Source organism: Haliotis rufescens, unplaced genomic scaffold (genome assembly GCF_023055435.1).
Source record: "Haliotis rufescens isolate VD_foot unplaced genomic scaffold, xgHalRufe1.0.p SCAF_7, whole genome shotgun sequence".
Lineage (NCBI taxonomy): Eukaryota > Metazoa > Mollusca > Gastropoda > Lepetellida > Haliotidae > Haliotis > Haliotis rufescens.
Genome location: NW_025964361.1, coordinates 22406106 through 22428854, shown reverse-complemented (window position 1 = coordinate 22428854; position 22749 = coordinate 22406106). Strand labels below are relative to the sequence as shown.

At 38.6% G+C, this 22749-nt stretch overlaps 1 protein-coding gene across 2 annotated transcripts in view; it reads right to left on the bottom strand.

The window, feature by feature from the left end:
• LOC124139846 (gem-associated protein 5-like) overlaps positions 1–22749 on the bottom strand; it is a 212996-nt gene that overhangs the window by 140907 nt on the left and 49340 nt on the right. For both annotated transcript variants that reach the window (XR_007219116.1, XM_048388307.1), the window contains exon 15: positions 18111–18629. Coding sequence is in view for 1 of the 2 variants with exons in the window: in XM_048388307.1 (XP_048244264.1) it covers positions 18111–18629 (519 nt within the window). In the remaining variant the exon portion in view is untranslated. The remainder of the gene's footprint in view (positions 1–18110; positions 18630–22749) is intronic.

The window sequence follows — 22749 nt, the reverse complement described above, 5'->3', positions numbered from 1 at the left end:
AATAATGTGCAGCAATACAAGCCGTCGGGGTGTGATGACACAATCAGTCACTGAGTCAGACCACCCAATCCCATTGTAGTCACCTGGTACTGGGGACCTAATTCTGATAAATAAGAAACACTATCATAAGTCCTCACTACACTGACGATCAATCTTGGGCCTTCATTGAAACCAACCTAGTAACCAGTGTACCACCTGCGGCTCTGAACAGCTGTTCCCTTTTCGATTTCCTTCAGTTTACATCACGGACTGAATAGTTTGTAACTCAAGTTTCTCTGATAGTGGGCTGCTTGACTTGATTTTTAAGTCAATGCATGGTAGAGCACTACATTGGTTTAAAACACGGCAGCAATGGAACAATTTCATGCCTCCTTAGAGAATAGTATGAGCTACAATGTATAACAAATATACTATTCTTGGTGATATTAATGTTTTAACAATATTTAACAAGGATAACTTCAACATTAATAAATGAGGGATTAAGCTGTAACTTTGATTAAAAGAGTTTTTGTATGAGAAAAATGTTCATGAGCTTTTTAAGAAGATATCACACAAACATTAGTTCTGATGTCAAATGGTGAGGACACCATTTTTACAATATTTTTTATTTAATAGTTATGGAAACAGTCTAATAATAGAAACAAGGGTAATCAGAAGACGACAAATCCCCCTGGTCACCTCAATAGCAAAAGGCACCTACTTCAGCCCCTGGTTAATACATGTACCAAGTTTGGATGAATTTTTTTTCACAGTTTTCAAGTCAAGCTCCTGAAACGAAATAAGGATGGACAGACCAGCTGATGACTATATCCCCCTGCATTATATGCCTTAACATATACAATACATACGAGGGGTGTTCATTAAAGATTTCCCCTCAACCACTTAGGGTTATCATATTTGGTTGAAATTTCACATCTTTAATGATACATGTATCCATGGGTTATGTCTGAATTTGCAGCACCGAACTATTAATCTTACCACTTTTACAGGTGTTATGATCGAGTAGATTGTGACAATGGAGCCAGTAGAATACTGAGCAGTGATTAGGTTTTTTATATTTGAAAGGTCGCACACCAAAAGAAACTTTCGATGAAATGAAAGCAACTTATGGGGAAGATGCCCCATCATATGACGTTGTTAAACACTGGCATCGCCAGTTCAAGTGTGGTCGGACATCTGTGGAAACAGCTGCCATTCCTGGTCGCCCCCATTCAGCCATTGATGAGGACACTATCCATCAAGTGGAGACCGCCATTTTGGCAGACCGACGTATAACTGTTCGCCAGTTAGCACATGATGTCAAGATCAGTGTAAGGTCTGTGGAAAAAATCATCCATGACAATTTGAACATGCATAAGGTGTCTGCACGATGGATTCCCAGGTTGCTCACACCTTTCCAAAAGCAGGAACTAGTCAATTGCTCAAAGGATCTTTTGGACATGTGCCAAAAAAAACAGGGAAACTTTTTTGACAGACTTATCACACAGGATGAAACATGGGTCCATCACTATGATCCTGAGACTAAAGTTCAGTCGATGCAATGGAAGCATATGGAGTCACCCCCCCCAAAGAAGGCACGTGTCCAACCCTCTGCAGGCAAGGTCATGCTCACGGTGTTTTGGGACCAGTACGGCGTAGTGATGATGGATTTCTTGGCAAAGGGTACCACAATTACAGGAGCTTATTATGCTTCACTGCTGCGGAAATTGCGGGATGCTATCAAGCTAAAGAGGCGTGGCATGCTGACCAAGGGTGTCCATCTCCTGCAAGACAATGCTCTAGTACACAACTCTCATGTTGCCCAGACAGAATCGCGGTCCTGTGGCTATAAAATCCTTCCACATCCTCCTTACTCTCCTGACCTTGCACCATCTGACTTCCACCTCTTTCCAACCATGAAGTCATTTTTGAAGGGAAAATGTTTCTTTGCATTTGTGATAATCCCTTTACATATATGAATTATAACCCTCTTGCACATATATCAGTTATAACCCCTTTGCATTTGTGATAATCCCTTTACATATATGAATTATAACCCTCTTGCACACATATCAGTTATAACCCCTTTGCATTTGTGATAATCTCTTTACATATATGTATTATAACCCTCTTGCACACATATCAGTTATAACCCCTTTGCACTTGTGATAATCCCTTTACATATATGAATTATAACCCTCTTGCACATATATCAGTTATAGTGAGTGAGTGAGTATGGTTTTACGCCGCTTTTAGCAATATTCCAGCAATATCACGGCGGGGGACACCAGAAATGGGCTTCACACATTGTACCCATGTCGGGAATCGAACCCGGGTCTTCGGCATGACGAGCGAACGCTTCAACCACTAGGCTACCCGACCGCCCCATATATCAGTTATAAGCCCTTTGCATTTGTGATAATCCCTTTACATATATGTATTATAACCCTCTTGTACACATCAGTTATAACCCCTTTGAACCTGTTTTTAACCCTTTACATATATCTCTTGCAACCCCTTTGCATAAATATATGTCATAACCCCTTTGGATATACCGTATATGACCGTAGATAAGCCAAATTTTGAGGACCAGAAAAACAATTCTGTTGAAAAGGGGTTACACTCTCATCAAAAAAAATTTCTGTTGGTAAAAAAAACCTACTTTGTATTGCTTCAGGTCAATGAACAACGCTATAAAAAACTTTGTCACCGAAAAATGTGAAATTTGCGATGAATCATCACTTGACATGATGATTTACCATTTCGATTGTATTTCTTGTTCTGCTAGGCATTTTTTTATAAAGATTACTGTGTGTATTGTCTCGTAATCTAAGCCAGAAATAGCAACCAGCAGTACACACCTATTCTCCCAATCTGCAGGTGATCACGTTAAAACATACCTCATAATATAACGGAAAAGAATTTTGATGCAATGATCGGAAAAAATAGTATCTTAAACTACTATTTTACTATGAATAATATGTTCTGATATCGTGTTCTTTTAATTGCAGGTTTTAAATAATGATAACCATAACCAGGGTCATGTGGCAGCACTTACGTGTATTGTCCGATACTTTTCTGCATGGTACAATTAATGTAAATAGTATTCAATGAAATTTTGATTAAATCAATAAAATAGATTACCGGTACGTAGATTACAAACACTCTTTATTACAGATGGTGTAACGACAGGATTAACTTGTGTAATTCAATACAGATTAGTTGATATTCTATTTCTGATGACAGATCATGACAAGACATAGCTTTAGCTTGGGGGTCCGTGCGGCGTATGTACCACACATAACATTTTGATACAGATTTCAAGGACCAAGTAAATACCTTGGCTTATCTACGACATCAGCTCATCTACGGTCATATACGGTATCTGTTACAACCCCTTGTGATGACATGGAGGTGCATGTCTTTTCTGTGAAATTCAAACCCTTTTCAGGGTCTTTTAAAGGAATTTAAGAACCTTTCAGCAATTGATATGTCAGACTAAAAACAAAACCATGTAGACTTTATCCCCTAAATCTGGGGACGTCATGGTTTGTACAACAAGTTAACTGGTTACTCTTCTTACCGAACCTGTTCCGTGTCCAGTTAACAGTTATCATGATGTCATTACATTCTTAACAGCCACAGTGCAACACTGGGTCATGTTGCTCTATGTTCAACTGGGATTTGATTGTTGGTAACACAGTTTAGGCTGAGATTACATCATTGATAGACTGTTGGAAGTAATAACGATGATAATGTGGGTACTTCTATTGAATTTGCCTCCATGCACTCAGTGCATGCTCAAAGTGCTGTGAAATCAGCATCTGTTTTTAACACTTTATAGTGGATTGTAACAAGAATGTGACAATATTAATACTGATTGTTCCATGAACACAACTGCAAGTGATTGTTAATAAGCTTCAACTATAACAGCAAACACCGATTAGCACATTCTTTACCCCCTTAGGATGTTAATTGAACCACAGGAGGAATTGAGACTCCCTGGATATATGAAAACATTGGATCTAGTTAAATATGTCTTGCTTGTGCAGCCTATGCCAGTGTATATGAAAACATTGGATCTAGTTAAATATGCCTTGCTTCTGCAGCCTATGCCAGTGTATATGAAAATATTGGATCTAGTAAGTAGGAATGATTTGGTTGGTTGGTTGGTTGGTTGGTTGGTTGGTTGGTTGGTTGGTTTGTTGTTTAATGCCGCACTCAGCAATATTCCAGCTATATGACGGTGGTCTGTAAATAATCGAGTCTGGACCAGACAATCCAGTGATTAATATCATGAGCATCGATCCACGCAATTGGGATTGATGACGTGCATCAACCAAGTCAGCGAGTCTGACCACCCCTTCCCTTTAGTCGCCTTTTACGACAAGCATAGTCACCTTTTATGGCAAGCATGGGTTGAAGACCTATTCTGCACCGGAATCTTCACGGGTCAAGTAGGAATGACAACAGCTCACCCAGAGGAGTATCAAGTTATAAACACAGGCTGACATGGATCATCAAAACTAGAAATAAAATCATCCAGTTGTGGCAAGCTTGAATGTGATACACTTCCCTGACAATCATCACCATCCACTTTGGGACTGAAGTAGTCAGGAACTGATAAGAGCTGAATGACCACTTTTGTCACGACTTTCAGGAGAATTGTGACAAAAGCTAAAATATCAGAACTTGTATAACCAGTATCATTCATAAACAAAGTTCAATGAAAACTTCCAACTACTGAGATTTCTCTTAGGAGTATGAACAAATGATTTGACACCGGTTGCTATAGTAACACATATGTGGGCTGTCATGATTATTTATGAATCCTTGTAATCCCTTCCATCAAATTTGTACTTATATCCTTCTTATTTGTCCATTAAACCAACCATAAGTCTTCACATGTATGACACTTATGTAACTTGATAGTTTCAAATGACAAAATTCTTTCATTTCTTCATTTAAACTCCACCATTAACTAAGGAAACAACTGAATTTAGTCACAATGTCTGATGAATGCTGACATGAGAACCTCATCCAACTGAAATCTGATATAATTATGACAAGAGCCGAGTTGAACAGTTGGTCAAGTGAAGCTCTTTGACATTTAGACACCTGTCAAGATCTGGGTTAGATTAGGTCTTCAGCAAAACAATGCTTGCCATAAAAAGGGATTATGCCTGGTAGGGATTATTAGAAAGAATTATACAGAGATCACAAGCAGAGATTTCTTCTGAAATTTACTTTTCCAGGGTTCTGAAATTTACAGAATGATACAATGTATAAATCATGACTGTCATGACAAAACATGTCATTAAACATGATACCTTACACTGTAATACAATGACTGCTCCCTTGCTACGTGCAACTTTGAAAATGTTATGTTTGCACAAAAATATGAAAATTAAGCATCAACACTGACCATGTAGGCAGTATTTAGTTTCTAACACAATTAATAATCTCAATAACACTGGTTTAATGACATAAAACTTGCTATATATGAAGATTTTCCTGTCTTAGCGAGCACCTCTACAACCTAAATAGGACACACTATAGGAGGCTATATAATTCAACTTTCCAATAAATGTAAGAAATTGGTTGACAACAGCTTATGAAATGACCATAAATCTTAATGTTATCTCATATTCTTGTTTTCTGTACCTGAAGAGTGGATCTCGGCCATGAAACACTTCTCAACAGTTGAATTTCCCCACTTCTCAAACTCTCTGACCATCGCGGGTCACTCGCTCGCAGTAAAGCAACTACTCAAGGGAGCATCTATTGTATTAAAATGGTGCAAAACAGTCAGTGTAAAGCCCCTATGGCCATGCACCTACAGTCACAGAAATCAAACAATTTAAAGTCAAATAATATTCCAAATAAGTACACATGGTGCAAAATGCCTCTGTTCGTATTTTCGATGAAAACAAACATCCTGCAAATGTTATGATTACATTACTGAGAAAGCTTACACATCATCATTCCGATTATTATAATGTTATTATTTATTCTCTAAAGCCTATATAAATGCCATCTAATTGGCATAATCATGCCAGATATTTGTGTTTTCAAGTCTCAGTCTACATCAATGATATATGTGTAATTAGATTGACAGTATTTGTATAACTATACAAGGAGTAATCACATTGCAGTCTGGTATAACATTGTGCAACACGATAAATGAAATACAACTCTCTCTACAGATGGATCTATTAGCTGGATCATATAGCAGATCTATGTATAGTAATTCAGATGCAACCTAGCTCTTAGTTAACATCATATATTATTCCAAACAATGCCTGTCATAAAAGGCGACAAACAGGATCAGATGGTCAGACTAACTGACTTGGTTGATGCATGTCGTCGTATCCCAACTGCATAGATTGATGCCCATGATTTCAATCATTCGATTGTCTGGTCCAGACTTGATTATTTACAGACCGCAGTCTTATAGCTGGAATATAAGCATTACACAACAAACAAACAAAAATGTAAAGGGCAGTTATTCTGATTGACTGTGAAAATTGTTTATTGTGTGACCAATGCTTTTGACATGCTTGTGCAACGTAAAACAACAAACAAACAGACATCATTTAAGAGAACAAATCATGACATGTTATCATTAGTGTGTAGCTAGTCCATGAGACCAGATGTCCAATCAAAATACATTAACTCGAGCTTCTGGATGCACACATTCAACGGTGCAAGAAATCAGTTCCTCTACAGTCTTCCTGTGTGCTAGATAGTGCTCAATAATCGGGCCTCTCAACTGGTTCAACAAGTGATCGTAATTGCTCATTTTCTCCATTTGAAAAAAAGTCATCAGGAGATGACAAACCCCACCACTCAGTGCATTTCGGGAATGGAGTTTACCCAACTTTTAGTTCACTGCCATTGGATACCTTCTGTTCGGTGACAAAAAATTGCTGTTCCCAAGTTCCCAAGTTTCGATGGCCTGAGCCAAGAATTACACCAGCTGATCACTGCAATGTTGATCAGTGTTTGCCATGGTGATCATATTCATAATTCCCTCTTTCAGCCAATCAGTGAATCATATGTCCAAGACCATAGCCCTCGTTTTGCATTGAGATATGATAGTACTGCATTTGTACAGTGTACACACTTTATGTCAAAAAAGAAATACCCTGATTCATTTCAGCTGACAAGCATGTCCACTGTTTCAAACGTCATTTTCATGAATCATATTAAATATAAATTTAAACTCATCTGTAATGGTCTCAGAGTTGAAACATTGAGTGTGGTTACAAAATGTGAAGTGACTAAAATAAACAAGTTTTACAGTTCTTTCGCTAAAGAAAGCAAAAACTTTCTCTTTTGGACTTTTGTAGTGATTTGTCAACATGAGGCAACAAAGAGAAGCCCAGATTTATATTAGCAAACACTGTCAACTTTAACTTCCTGACAAGATACGATTTAAATTCTTTTTACAACAATCCCATGATATACAATGTCAGTCACGTTTAAATGATTATGAAAGATAAAATATCAACCATATTTTACAAAGAATTGTTGAGACAGACAAGCCTAACGAAGCAACAAACATGTGTATCGAACTCAAGGTCGTTATTGATGACTTGAGTACTCACCAAGGGGAGGTAACTCTAATTCACATACATGTACTTCGTTAATGTCAATAATGTTGGTCAGAAAGACGCCTCACTTATTAAGTCAAACAGTCTACTCTACAAGTGAGAGCTGGTGTAAATATAGAATTAAATAGCATTGATAGTATATCTTCTCTTCTGTAATTTCATTGGATGATTGTTCTGTCAGGTATCCAAGCACATCTTACACACACAGGTTGGTTGACTTATGTTTTATGTACGTTAAGTTATATATTATTTGCTTTTTTTTCGAGAAAAAGTAAGATGCATAAGCCTAAACGATGAACTCTTATTCATTAAGATTATGTCATCAAAAGCATCTCATTATCGTGTGTTCTCAAGCACGAGTTGAGTTCCATCCGCTGGATCATAATGATTGGTATTTTTATTTCTGTATAACTATGAATTCATCCGGACCATTTGAGTTGCACCCAGTAAACTACAGTCTTTATTATACCTCTAAGCAGACCAATAATCGTTTCACTTTCCAGATCGATTGATAGACCGTTTATTCGATCCATCACTCCTGCACTAATGCTAAACTGTAGCCAAATCAATCCACACCAACATCATGCCTTCCTAATAACAGTCCTGTGCTGTAGCATGCCAGACTTTACATCACAACTTATTACACAAATTGTTTTTGCCTTGTATTTAATAATATCATCCCTAGGGTACACTTGTGCATTGTGATTTTGGCCAGGCTACAGATTTCAATACAGAAGGAATCTGAGGTACATACATAGTATACTACAACAATGACCATGACCAAAGATAGGGGCAACTCAATAGCAGTTTTACCATTGCAATTAGAAGTGAAACAATACATTGTAAGTATTAATATATTTCAAGAAGTTCTAAGCCTCACATAGAAGAAGACATGTACATGTTTTGTTGTGGACATTACATGATGTCACAGAGCTACATCCACAAAAACTTCAACTGAGCAAATTATTTCGCTCCTGATGGAATGCAGTGATCAAGTACTTGCAGTAAAAAGGATGACACAAAAAGCCCTCCATGAAGATATGAGTATAACACTAGGGAAGGATACCCCTTCCTATTCCATCATGAAACATGAAAAGGTGGGCATAAAAAATGCACCAGGTGCAACGCAACGTTTCTCGTGATAAGTAGCTCTGTTTGAAGTTGACTCAGAAAGGTTCTTGCAATGATATTTGACTGTGATAAAACCTGGATTCACCACTTCGTGTCAAAACAGTGGAAACATTTATCACCACCACCAAAGAAGGCAAAGATTGTCCAATCAGCTGGAAAAGTTATGGGGTTCAGAATCAGATGTGCTCTGAGATGGTGTGGTCATGGTGGACTATCTTCCAAAAGGCCAGACAATAAGTGAAGCATAATATACCACACTCTTGAGGCAATTACAGGCGGAAACAAAGACCGAAACGTGGGAAACCGAGAATAAATATGCTCTCCCATCAGGACAATACGTGATGTGAGAAAGCAGTGACACAGCTCTGACAGAGCAGTAATATTGTTGATTCAGCATAAAATAACATTCACTCAAGCCCTCACTGAACTGTTTCAACTTTTGTTTCATCTGAAAAGGGAAGTCTCAAATCCTCATGTTTACATTGGAAGCAGTCCACATTTCTTCTAGCTCCTTTGCAAATCACATTTGGAGACGTCTTCATTAATGGTGCCTCTTCACTCGCATTAAGGACTGTCTGTCTCCAATTCCGCTGTCATAGATTGATAAACGACAAGACTGATTATGGTGATACACCAGTAAACATCAATGACCCGATTAGCTGACCGATCTGAGGGCTTGGCAGGAATGTTTTCGTCATACTGCCCTTTTCAGCGAGTTACTGCAATTTACTTGTATGACCCCAGAACAATCCTCAAAATCTGTGTATCTGCTACAATCATTTCATTAACTGGAGAGAATTCTATCACAAACATCAACATATAACCCATTCTGTTATCAAATATGTTTGTGCAACCTCTCAAAGAACACAAGCTAGCAGAGACATATAATTTAACTCTTATCTGTAAACTTTTGATCAGAATAATTCAGTGTATCTTGATTTGATAAATGTCTCCTCAAAAACTCTACATTCTGTCATGTCTTTGTTTTCATATTGAAATGTTGAAGAATAAATCAGTGTTAAATTACACACAGTGATTCCTGAATAAACAAAAGAACTGTGTAACAAAAACAGAACTATCATCATATTTGATCACACATAATTGAAAGCTGTGGAAACGTTTTCTAAATCTGTTATTTGCAGTGTTATTTTACATTTTCGAATGTTCTTACCTGCAATTAAATTAAATCAGGCTTTTGAAATTCTACCTACATTTGCTTAGAAAAATAAAACTGGCAATACAATGTCTCACTTGTGACAAAAAGGGAATCTGTTCAGTTTTTACTAAATAATACCAGAACACAACAAGCACAAACCTTCAATAGCTAGATTCCAGAATCCTGCCAGTCAACCACAGAATGGTCACAAAGAAACCCCAGTATGTGTTACAGTTGAATTCATGAACCCCATAATGAGGCTGTGCTCAGCGTTAATATGTCAGTTCATGCTGCCATATTTGAATGAGTATTTGCAGGGCCTGGTCACTCAAATGGTGGCCAAGTCAAGTAGATGTCACAGAACCTTACTGTTGTGAATCAGCCTCTTACTTAACATCAGAAGATAATTTATTTGACAGTGAATGGCTACAAGCTCTTGGAAGTTTACAATTTTCTCTCTTTAGTATGTGCTTCCATTTCAATTTGTAGTAGAAAAGTGTTTGCATTACGTCCAAAACAACTGCACCTCCATCTCTACCTTTTGTTTTTTGAATGCCCCCAAATGTCCCAACAGAGAAATGAATTATTTTGACGTCAAACCAAATCAGGTGACAGTTCACCTCGCCAACATCGTCCTGTAAACACTTTCGGTTTAATAACATTGTTTTCAGTTAGGTAAAACATATGTTTAATGCAAGAGAACATAAAAACAAGAGGTCCCATGCCTCTAGATACCAAATATGATTTTCTCAAGTGAAATTCAACGTAACATCATAACTATGGCATATGCCACTCACTGAACAAAGGGTCACTATGACCTGTCATCACTCATCATACATAATGTAGGCCAGTATTTATAAAACAAAAATATATCCAGAAATGGGCAATTTTGATGGCTAAAATTTAAATGCATTTCTTACAAGTTGACAGATGACAAAGCAAACAAAGGTTTATGGATAACAACTTTTTAATTACCTAAGTGTCAAGCAAGACTGAATAATGAATGACTGAACAAGGAACAAGTAAGTTAGTTTCCATTATCAGCTATTCAAAAATCACAATTTTGCAGGAGCATACATATAATTAAACATTCTAATGAATAAACAGCAAGAATCATATGGTTTTTAATTGCCATCATGGATGCCATCATACTTGTTCTGTGCTTGCGACAACACTTTGACAGATGTGTTCATGTGGGCAGGAAGTGATTTTACTGCCTGACAACACTTTGACAGATGTTTTTTTGTTTGTTGTTTAATGCCACACTCAGCAATATTCCAGCTATATGACGGCAGTCTGTAAAATAATCAAGTCTGGACCAGACAATCCAGTGATTGACATCATGAACATCGATCCATGCAATTGGGATCGATGACATGTATCAACCAAGTCAGCGAGCCTGACCACCCGATCTGGTTAGTCAACCTACATTTGCCATATTGATAAGGGAAGTAACTCTTCACACAAGAATTTCAAAAATCTAGACAATTTGGCTGAAAATGAGACCGTCCGGATTAACAGGGTTCCAGTGTGCTCAACTCCACTGGTTGGTTACCGGTTGAGATGACGCATGTTTTAATGATTTCATCTGAAGAATGAATCATGTCAAACTACATCAACCCCCCAAAAAATATACCCAAGTTTGAAGCACTTGTTTACATCAATACAAATACCATAAACAATTCTGACAAGGCAATTGAAACTTTTCTCCACCAAATCAAATCCAAAATTCAATGGAACCGAACTAAAACCTTTCTTCAACAAAAGCAGCCACATTCTTCATAGCATCAGTCTGTATTTCCCTATGCTAACAAAACAGTGATGTCAACAGCACATTGTGGCAATATGGAATAGATCTGGGTAAACAGGATACAGTAGTAGTCACGGAATCATCACTCAAAACCAGTAAACATTGCATCACAATCTCAAACAAGTGATTAGTAATTGAGTATTTGTATGTGTGACAATGCCGGCTGTGGCTATGTCAATAAGTTTTCATAACCACTGCTATGTTTTGTCATAAATTTGTAATATATTTCACTAAATTATTTCAGAAATATTAGGTAAAAGTAATCGTAATGATTCTGACAAAATCGTAATAGTTGGCATGTATGCAAAAACATTTCCTCCAGTGATAATGACACCAATGCCAGGTCACTGACCAGCTCTCACAAAACAGGAAGCTGACACCTGATAAGTTTCCCTTATCAAACTTCTCTGTCCCAGATACCAACATGAAGACCATATTTTGGCTTCTCTATTGATTGAGGATGCTGCCAACCTATACCATCCTTGTATCGATCTAGTATGACATTGACAGCCTGAGAGAAATTACTAGTAACATGATATACTGGTATGACCGTTATCACACTTGGGGGAAGAGCATGCACTACAACTTCTCATGGTCAACAAATATGAAGTCTAGAGTTGGCATGTGTTGTTAAACTTACTGTCATGTACTTTTGAAGGAAATATTTATATGGTAAAATACCTATTAAACTGCTATGATGTGCTGATCTGCAGAATGATGGGAAATGGATTTTCTTCAGCAACAGCAAATCTGCAGATATTTGGTTTGGTGAGTGAGTGAGTGAGTGAGTGAGTGAGTGAGTGAGTGAGTGAGTGAGTGAGTGAGTGAGTGAGTGAGTGAGTGAGTGAGTGGGTCATTGAGTGGGTCATTGAGTGGGTGAGTGAGTGAGTGGGTCATTGAGTGGGTGAGTGAGTGAGTGGGTCAGTGAGTGGGTCAGTGAGTGAGTGAGTTTGATTTTACGCCGCTTTTAGCAATATTCCAGCAATATCACGGCGGGAGTGGGTCAGTGAGTGGGTGGGTGAGTGAGTGAGTGAGTGAGTGAGTGTGATAATCACGTCTAGACCAGGATATCTAGTGACTAAAAGCATTAGCAAACAGTTCTAAACTTGGATTAATTATGCTTATTTGTTATAAAGCTTTTATTCAGACAAACATTTAGGAATGAGAGATAAGATATTTTCCTGAAATACAAGGAAAGAAATGTGTGGAGGATCATTGCTTCGCTGCTCCCTTGAGGACCTAGTTTGTTGGGAGTCAGGTACTGGGAACTTATTCTCAGGAATCCTAGCAGGAAAACAAACATCAGGTACTAGGTACCTAGTCTTCCCCTCATGGGAAGACCTCATCTAGGTACTGGGGTCCTAGTCTGCCCCTCACAGAAAGACAAACATCAGGTACTGGGGTCCTAGTCTGCCCCTCACAGAAAGACTAACATCAGGTACTGGGGTCCTAGTCTGCCCCTCATAGAAAGACAAACATCAGGTTCTGGGGTCCTAGTCTGCCCCTCACAGAAAGACTAACATCAGGTTCTGGGGTCCTAGTCTGCCCCTCACAGAAAGACAAACATCGGGTACTGGGGTCCTAGTCTGCCCCTCATAGAAAGACTAACATCAGGTTCTGGGGTCCTAGTCTGCCCCTCACAGAAAGACAAACATCAGGTACTGGGGACCTAGTCTGCCCCTCACAGAAAGACAAACATCAGGTACTGGGGACCTAGTCTGCCCCTCACAGAAAGACTAACATCGGGTACTGGGGACCTAGTCTGCCCCTCACAGAAAGACGAACATCAGGTACTGGGGACCTAGTCTTCCCCTCATGGGAAGACCTCATCTAGGTTCTGGGGTCCTAGTCTGCCCATCAAAGAGTGAGTGAGTGAGTGAGTGAGTGAGTGAGTGAGTGAGTGAGTTTAGTTTTACGCCGCTTTTAGCAATATTCCAGCAATATCACGGCGGGGGACACCAGAAATGGGCTTCACACATTGTACCCATGTCGGGATTTGAACCCGGATCTTCGGAGTGACGAGCGAACGCTTTAACCACTAGGCTACCCGACCGCCCCCTCACAGAAAGACAAACATCGGGTACTGGGGACCTAGTCTGCCCCTCACAGAAAGACAAACATCGGGTACTGGGGACCTAGTCTGCCCTTCACAGGAAGAGGTAGTGCACAAGTCAGGTGGGTTACTCTGTTCCCAACAGATTGCTTCACATATTGTTGAAATGAACACAGCTGAACATAGTGTGAGAAATGTATTAACCACTAAGCTACCCTCCACCCACAGAAATACAATGTCAGATCCTTGTGACCTACCCAGCTCTTAAACTCCAAAGTTTGACAAGTTTGTGGAAAGCAGTGTGTGAAATAATTTTTCAACAGTACCAGATAATATTTTACAAGACAATTACAGAAGCCATATTTTCTTTTACACTATGAAGAAGTTTATTTTGGACACTGGTGTGTACATAAGCTTCTCTTGAATCTGCACAGGAAGACAAACAATGCAGGCAAGAGAAGACATACTGTTAATCAGAATCCACCAAAGGAATTTTGCAAATTCAAGTTCAACAAGAGCACCAACAGTTATTTCACCATCTCCACCATACAACCCTGACACATACAACAACATGGAAAATATAAGATCCTAAGGCAAACACAAACTTAGACATCCGCTGGTGCAATGAGGAATAGGTTGTGTTAAGGCGTCACAGGAAGCCATCCCATCAAAAGAATCAGTAATGAGCTGGTAGACAGGACCTGGGATTTTCGCCATTGTGGCAGTGAAACAACATATTGAACAGCAATTTTCTTAAGGAAGGGACGATTGAGGCTCATTGGCAGGAAAGGTCAAAAACTTAATTTTGCAGGAGAATTAAATATTGATGTTTCTTAACAGAGGATGAGGCCATCTAACAAAACAATGATCCTGGATGTGATTTGTGCCATGGACAGCAATATGAAACCTAGCTAGCTGGGCCATCCTCTTGTAATTACTTGGATCACAAACGTTGTGAGGAGGCAATATGTAACATGATCGGCAGCAGCAGTTAACAAGCGTTCACATAAATATAACTTAATTTATTACTCGCCTGTAAGGAGATCACTCGTGTAATAAACATACAGCCATATTACACATTGTGTAATACTAGAGCACATGGTAATGTCCTGCGGGAACAAGTTTCACTAACAAATATTGAAAACTCTCAACATCCGTGGACTTATTTAATGACATTGAGGGTAGAGATGATTGATCAATGAGAGGAGCTCAATGACCCCGGCAACCCCATGTTGCTTGGCTGACGTCACATTGCATTGTTTTGCTGGTGGATCTTGAAACAAAATTCAACAAATTACATCAGGGGTATTGTGACGTGATTGTAAAGTCTGTGGTGCAGGGCCCTGTTCCACATGACGATCATAGCGCAACGACAGTCGTACATCTATGTATATGGGAGTTAAGGCTAACCTACAATAGCTCTTGTGCAGCAGACCCCTGAATTCTAAATGTAGGCCTTTGTATGGTATTAAATTAATTCGTGTCAATTTCAAACGGGTTTGAAGTATTATTCTGTTAAACACAATTGGATTATGCTGTGGATCGCATAGATGTCCGCCTATTCACACATGAAGGTGAAATTTAAAAAAAGTTATAAACAGCAACTATTCATGAGTTTTTTTATAAAAAACTTACACGCTGCCAAGTTATACAAATTTTATAAAACTCATGAATAGTTCTGATATCTGACAAGCAATGGGAACTATTCATGAGTTTCATAAAAATGGTATTACACAAGAGCAAGTTTAGTATTTTATCTATTACTTGTTTATTAGTTGTCTTTGAATTTTATATATATATGGGTGGGAGAGAAGAAATTAGTATCACGGATTAGGAATAGATAAAGATGGATTTTTGTGTGCATATATCGGAGAATAATACCATAAAAATATTGCATAAAATCGTGTATGCTAAATCTGTGACTGTTATCTTAAATATATGCATGAAAGATACAAAGTTAATTGTCCTTTTGTGTGTTTTGTTAAAGAATGCATCGAACAAGAGTGAGTGAGTGAGTTGGATTTAACGCCGCTTTTAACAGTATTCCAGTTACATCACAGTGTGTCAGCTTAATGTGGGAGGAAAGCCCGAAGTGATGCAGGTCTCAGACGTTTACCACATCGGTGAAACCCACGAGCACGGGTATGGTGCTGACAAACCTAGAAACATAATCGGTGCAAACCTGGATTCGAACCCACAATCATAGGTTTCTGGCGTGCCCAAGGGACGCAACTCTGCACAGCGAATCGCGGCGGCTTAGACGACTGGGTCACCGGTGTCCCCCATCGAACAAGAGTTGGAGTGAGGTGCATGAGTGGTGCAGGGCTATACGTTGTACACTATCAGTCTACGCACTGTCGCACGTACCTGTTACTTCCTACTGCAACCTCTCAATGGACGACCATATGCAAGTTTTCAAATTTGTTTGTAAACAAATGTCTGCATTCCACAGCAGAGTTACTTTGGCACTTGTTTTACCAGGTGCTGATAATTGAGTGAGTGAGTATGGTTTTACGCCGCTTTTAGCAATATTCCAGGAATATCATGGCGGGGGACACCAGAAAAGGGCTTCACACATTGTACCCATGTCGAGGTGCTAATAATTACTTTAATAACCTTATTTTACTGTGTTAAAAGTAAATTATATCAAAGGTAAACAAAAATGGTGGAAATCATTCTATGTTCAGCATGAAACATGTTTTGGCTCTATTACTCAAGCCTCCAAATGCCATCAGCTCCTCCCAGTGGTCTATCATCTCTACACGCAATGTCATTGAATAAGCCCAGTGATGTTGAGAGTTTTCAATATTTGTTCACAAAATAAAGTCTGTGACAGTGCATTTTATAACAAGCACCAGTTCATGAAAGCATTTTTATTTTCAAGATATTTTTCGTTTTTGTTTTCATGAGGCTAAATGGACGATATATGGGAACGAATATTTATTATATTTTCAACTGAAAAGTTTTATGATTTTGCCCAGAAATGTTGTCATTAGGTTTTATTTATTGAAGCTCCCCACATCCAAAGGTTGCTGGTCCCAGCACAATATATCTACCATGGGACATCTCTTGCAATGAATGAGTTAGGCTTGTAATGACACAGATCGATATTTTACAGCCAAAGTATTGAAGCAAGGTAATAAATGCACTTATCAAGGTATTCTTGACCCTTTCATCATGTTTATAGTTTTCAAATTTTCTGCTGCCATTCTTCTTCACACAGAAACGTTAAGAAAGCAGGATGAAGTGGCTTGGTGTAAAATATACTGGCTAAAAAAATTGTCATGATACTTCAACTCACATCGCTTGATCACAAATCACTGGATTTTCTAGTCCAGACTCGACTATTTACAGACCACCATCATATGGCTGGAATATTGATGAGTGCGGCGTTAAACAACAAACGAACAAAACAGACAAAACACTTGCTCTGTTTGATCCCCCTCGGCCTCACTAGCCATGCCTTCCTTGTTCCCTACTATGATCTCTCCTGTACTTTTCTGTCACAAAATCATCCAACTGTATACCCTGTCATTCATGTAAACTTACAGATTGTGCCATATCGGCTCTCCATTACCACTCAGGATCTTGTTGATGATTGGATGGGATAAGTGTGCCAAATGGAATTGTGACCACTCATAAGTGTCTGCAGACTCATGGCTATCCGTAACCATACCACTTCGTCCCTTTTGGTTCATTTCCTTAACTTTTCAGGCATGACTAGGTAAATTTTCAATCAGTTTAAAAGTGTGGATGTTGGTCAGCAGGATGTCAGTCGATCAGCTTGTTGGGTTAACAATCTGAAGTTTGTGAGTCTTGCCACAAGATGTTGCAGTGAAAACAAACCTAAGTGGCCAAACTAAGTTGGATATATCCATGTAAAATCAATTACTTTCTGCAAGTGTGCAGAATGTCCTTTTCACTTACTCATCCTATTTGCATGTTGGTATATATACAGCCACCGCATATAGCAACAAGCTGCAATACAATAGTGACAATGTTCATCTCTAATGTGAGCGAACACCAGAGTATGACACTTTTAGTTGTAGGAAGATATTTCCCCATCCACTCATCCACACTCTCATAGAGATTCCAATTCACCAGCCAGGCTGACAGCCTCATGACAATCACAAGACACATGGAAGTTATAGAAGAATCTAGAATTTTCAAAGTAATCCCAAATGAAATGTATCACAGAATCTTTTAATTACACCAACTTTCAAATGAGAAAAAGCTTTCAAACAGGAACCATTTTTTTCTTTCAACAGACTTTATACTTTTGAGAAGGTATTTGTAGCCACTTTGAATTACAATTGGATGCCTACCCCCTTGTCCTTAAAGCAGTAGCCATGGAAAGTAACATACCTTCCTCATCGCCATCTTCCTGTACACCAGGTGTCAGCTCCTGCATGCTGCCATCATGTCTTGTAGCTGTTCTCGGTGCCTTCTGCTGAGACTTACTGTGCTGTTGGGATGCCTTCAGCGGCTGTGACGTCTGCTGTGACTGTGGTTGCTGCTGTTGCTCCTTCAGTATCTGTTTCTTCCTCATCTCCAACATCTCCCTCAACTCAGCCAGCTCATCCTGGAAGTCCAGCTTCTTCCTCTCCTTGGGCCGCTTCCCCTCATGTGCCTGTTTACTGCGCCCTGCTGCATCCACATTTTCAGATGGCCAGTCCCCCTCTGTGGCCTTCAAGTTTTCTTGTGGTTGTCCATTCTGTTTGTCAGTCCAGTTATGTCCCTTTGCATCACTGCCAAAGCTGTCATTGCTCTCACCTTCTGTGACGTCTGCTACTTCAAACACTGTAGGAGATGATCCTTTGGAGGACACCAGACTACCGTCTGTATTGACACTGTGAGATTTCTTCTTCTTCTTCTTTTTCTTTCCTACAAATAGTTATTTTGAATAAAGCTTTCATAGAAATATTGCTCAAACTGTATTGAGGGAGGATATGTACATTTTGCAAACGAGCACAAACTATTACAGTACATTCATTGAAATACTTGCCATAAACAATAACTCACTTATAGCATTTGTGACCATTCATTTCATTCCAGGACAAGCCAAATGGTGACTCATGTACCTCTCTCATTGCCATCAACATGGTTCTGCCTTCATGCAAATGGATGCAGCAAAAAGAAATTATAGCTAAACTTATTAATAATAAGTTTAAATGAATATTTCCAAGTATAACATGGTAGCCACTTAATGTTCAGTGTCATGGAACCATTGAGGCATTCACATTGGCATTTTCCTCGATGCAAACTAATAAAAAAAAGACAGTGCAATAACACTGTAGCTCAACCCGGTATGATATATGTAGTCAAACATCAACAAAGACAGTCACTTAACAAAAGGGGCTGTTAGCACTGATATTCAAATGTTGTCTTCGTAAATACCAAGGACTAAAAACTACCACCAAAAATCTAACTGCTGGAACAATACATGATATCATTAAGCTCAGAGCGTATCTATGATGGATTTATCGTACATCCCTAACAGTTTGCATGTATTAGAAATCATCACAAATCTGCAGGCATCAAAGTGACAAGGCGTTCTCTATTGATAAAAATGGACAAAATTCGCTACCACACCACCATCAAGTATCTCCAACTGAACTCCAACGGCTATCTATGCAGAACCTTCCTGAATAGAAATGCTCCAGGTTCACCAGCTCCAGTGAGAAAATCCATCATTTTGAAGCAGACCCAGCTGATTTTGTTAGTGATATGGAACCATGGATGGATCCTGTGTAAACCACTTTAAGCCTGATACAAAACAACAGTCAAAAGAACGGAAACATCTGACGTCTCCTCTTCCAAAGGTAAAAGTCATCAGCTGGCAAGGAGACAGTTTTCTGGGATTCCAAAGGAATTCCACTGGATGACCTCCGGAAAGGTCAGACCATTAATGACCAATATTAAGCTAATATACTGAGGTAACTGTTTGCGAATATCAATATACCAGTACTTAATGACATCACTTTCTGTTTAGTGACTTTACTTTCTGCTCGGGAAAACATGTGTCATGCAAGATAACTTTAAAACAGAAAATCCACTGCTGCTAAAAACATTACCCCTTGTGGTAATAAGAAAGTTAAATGCATTTCCTGTTTAAGTGTCTTTACGCTCATTTCAGTCAATCACATACTTGATTATTTCTAGTTGATAACATGGGTATAAGCTCTTACAAAGATGTCAACTAAACAGGGGCTGGTAATAAAGCCGAACTCCCTCACAAATAACCATTTCAGTGACCATCAATGAAGGTCACTCAAAACCTTATCTCTTCAGTGCCTCACCCTAAGATGATATGTATCAAGTTTCATGCTACTCCAAGAAACACTTCTTGAGTAAACATGCAACATTCTTGAGTGAATTTGACCTTCAATATCAGTTGGAAGTATTTCAAGAACATTCTAACATTCTGTGATTGAGACCCCACCTTAAAGATCATGAATACTGTTTCATCAAATTTCAATCATCAATAAAATTTTCTTGTTTGACACCCTCATACCCTGAGTGATCTTAACCTTCAAGGTCACCCATTCACATTTCCATTTTTTTTATCCCCCGCCATAAAGATGGGGGAAGTTTGTCCGTCTATCCGTTCTCAAAGGGAACAATTTTTTATCTTTTCATAAACTTTTTCAGTTGGAAAAATTAAATTTTACACTCTGATGTTACTGGTCATGATCTAAAGTGAGGTTGAAAACTGGAGTCCTAAATTCTTTTTTTACAGGGTTATGGCCCTTGCTTCGTGCTTTTCAACTTAGTGCATCCTGCATGAAATGGGGACAAGTTTTCTCAGAAACTATTGGAGTTCCATGAATGAAAGTTTGTAAGCATATTTAACATACTTGTCAAGAATTAGAAAATTGGTAATGTAATTTATTTTTTTACAGAGTTACGGCCCTTGATCCATGTTAATTTACTTGGTGCATAGTGTCTGCAATCAAACTACTGAAGTAAATTCATCTCAGAGATACCTTCCAAGACTGAGTTATTTTTTTCCAGAGAAGGGACCTTTTGTGTGTATTAAGTTCATATTTAATCATTATATCTGTATAAATATGCAGTCTCCATTTCAAACTGCCAATACTTTCTGAATGACTATTTCTCCAATGAAACTATTTACAAGTAATTTCACAAGTGAATGACCATCACACTGACCTTGACATTTGATATAGTCATGACCCATGACATGTATTGAGTTAATTATTTAGAGTCAACAAAGAGTGATAGGAAGATTTTAGTTTCCTGTTGAATTAATCCGAAGTTTTGTGAAATTTGAACCAATATTTCATAATTTGACCTCTAGTGACCTTGACCTTATATGGAGAAAACCCAAAGTCGATTTGACTCAGACCCTGTCTTCGAGTTCATGAATAAAAAGTTTCATCATATTCCATTAATAAATACTCAAGTAACTGTGTATACAATGCTTTTTTCTGCCTTTATACTGAGTGACCTTGACCTTCAAGGCCATCCAATCAAACGACACATATATATTTGATGTTATGAGACTAAAACAGGCACAGTCTAATTCTTTTTAGATGAAGACATCTGATAACTTTCAGAATGATTTCCATAGGTTTTGCTTATTCTCTAACTTAACTAGATCCTGTTGGCCAAGGCCCTCATCATACCTCTTCCTTTGTGATCTTTTTCAATGTGAATTGCAACAGCCTAATGTAATTTCTGACATGTCGGAGAAGACCTCCAAATTGTATTATCATAAAAGAAAAGAAAGTCCTGGTAATCTTGTAGAATGTTCAATTTGATGCCTTGAAGAAACATAAGAGGGAACACACACCAAAGGTTTCAACTCAAATTATCAAGCCTTTTTTGAGATGAGGCAAAAGATTAAAAATGCTTTGACTGCTGTTGCCGACAATTAATGGACGACATAAGGTCAGCCAAGTGAGGTGAGTTAAACAATTGCTTCACAGTCAACAAGTTTGAAAACTAATGTGTAGGCAGGCCGTTCAGGAGTTAAATGTCAAGAATTTCCCCATTATAAAAAGAGGCATAAAAAGTTTCATGTTGGATGCAAGAGCTGTGTATTCACTGGCATTGTATTGCAATGTGTTGTGACACTTAAGTCTGTATTTTGATATGTGAGTGAGTGAGTTGGATTTAATGCCGCTTTTAACAGTATTCCAGTCATATCGCGGCATGTCAGCTTAATGTGGGAGGAAGGCCTGAAATGATGCAGGTCTCAGACGTTTACCACTTCGGTGAAACCCAGAAGCACAGGTATGGTGCTGACAAACCTAGAAACATAAACCAGGATTCGAACCCACAATCATAAGTTACTGGCGTGTCCAAGGGACGCAACTCTGCAAAGTGAATTGCGGTGCCTTAGACGACTGGGCCACCCGTGCCCCCCTGTTTGGATATGTATTGCAATTCATCATATAATGGGTAGGTTAGAAAAGAAAATCTTGGTAGGATAGAGCCAACAGACATAAAACAGATCATATATGAATAAATATTAAATAGTTCATCATGTCAGACAGGACAGAATATACGAAGATGAATATCCATGCCTGACATTCAACACGAAGGGGTACAATTATTCAGACTTCATTGCATTTTAGAGTGGCACTGTCAACACAAGGCACAAATGGCATATGTTAAATAAGTTCCTAAGTTTCTACTTTCTTTAAGGTAATGATATTCAGTTTGAAGATGGATCAAAAGTATTCTCCTTGTTGACACACTTCAATTCCAAACGGCACACCTAAACTTCTTTGTGTGTGCCCTGAGTTACATTTGAAAAATACTAATTCTATCCCTGCATCAACAAACTGAGGTCAAGTACAGGAATAAGGTTGTCAAGAGCAGGAACAAGGATGTCAAGAACAGGAATAAGGTTGTCAAGAACAGGAATAAAGATGTCAAGAACAGGAATAAGGTCAAGTACAGGAATAAAGATGTCAAGAACAGGAATAAGGTTGTCAAGTACAGGAATAAAGATGTCAAAAACAGGAATAAAGATGTC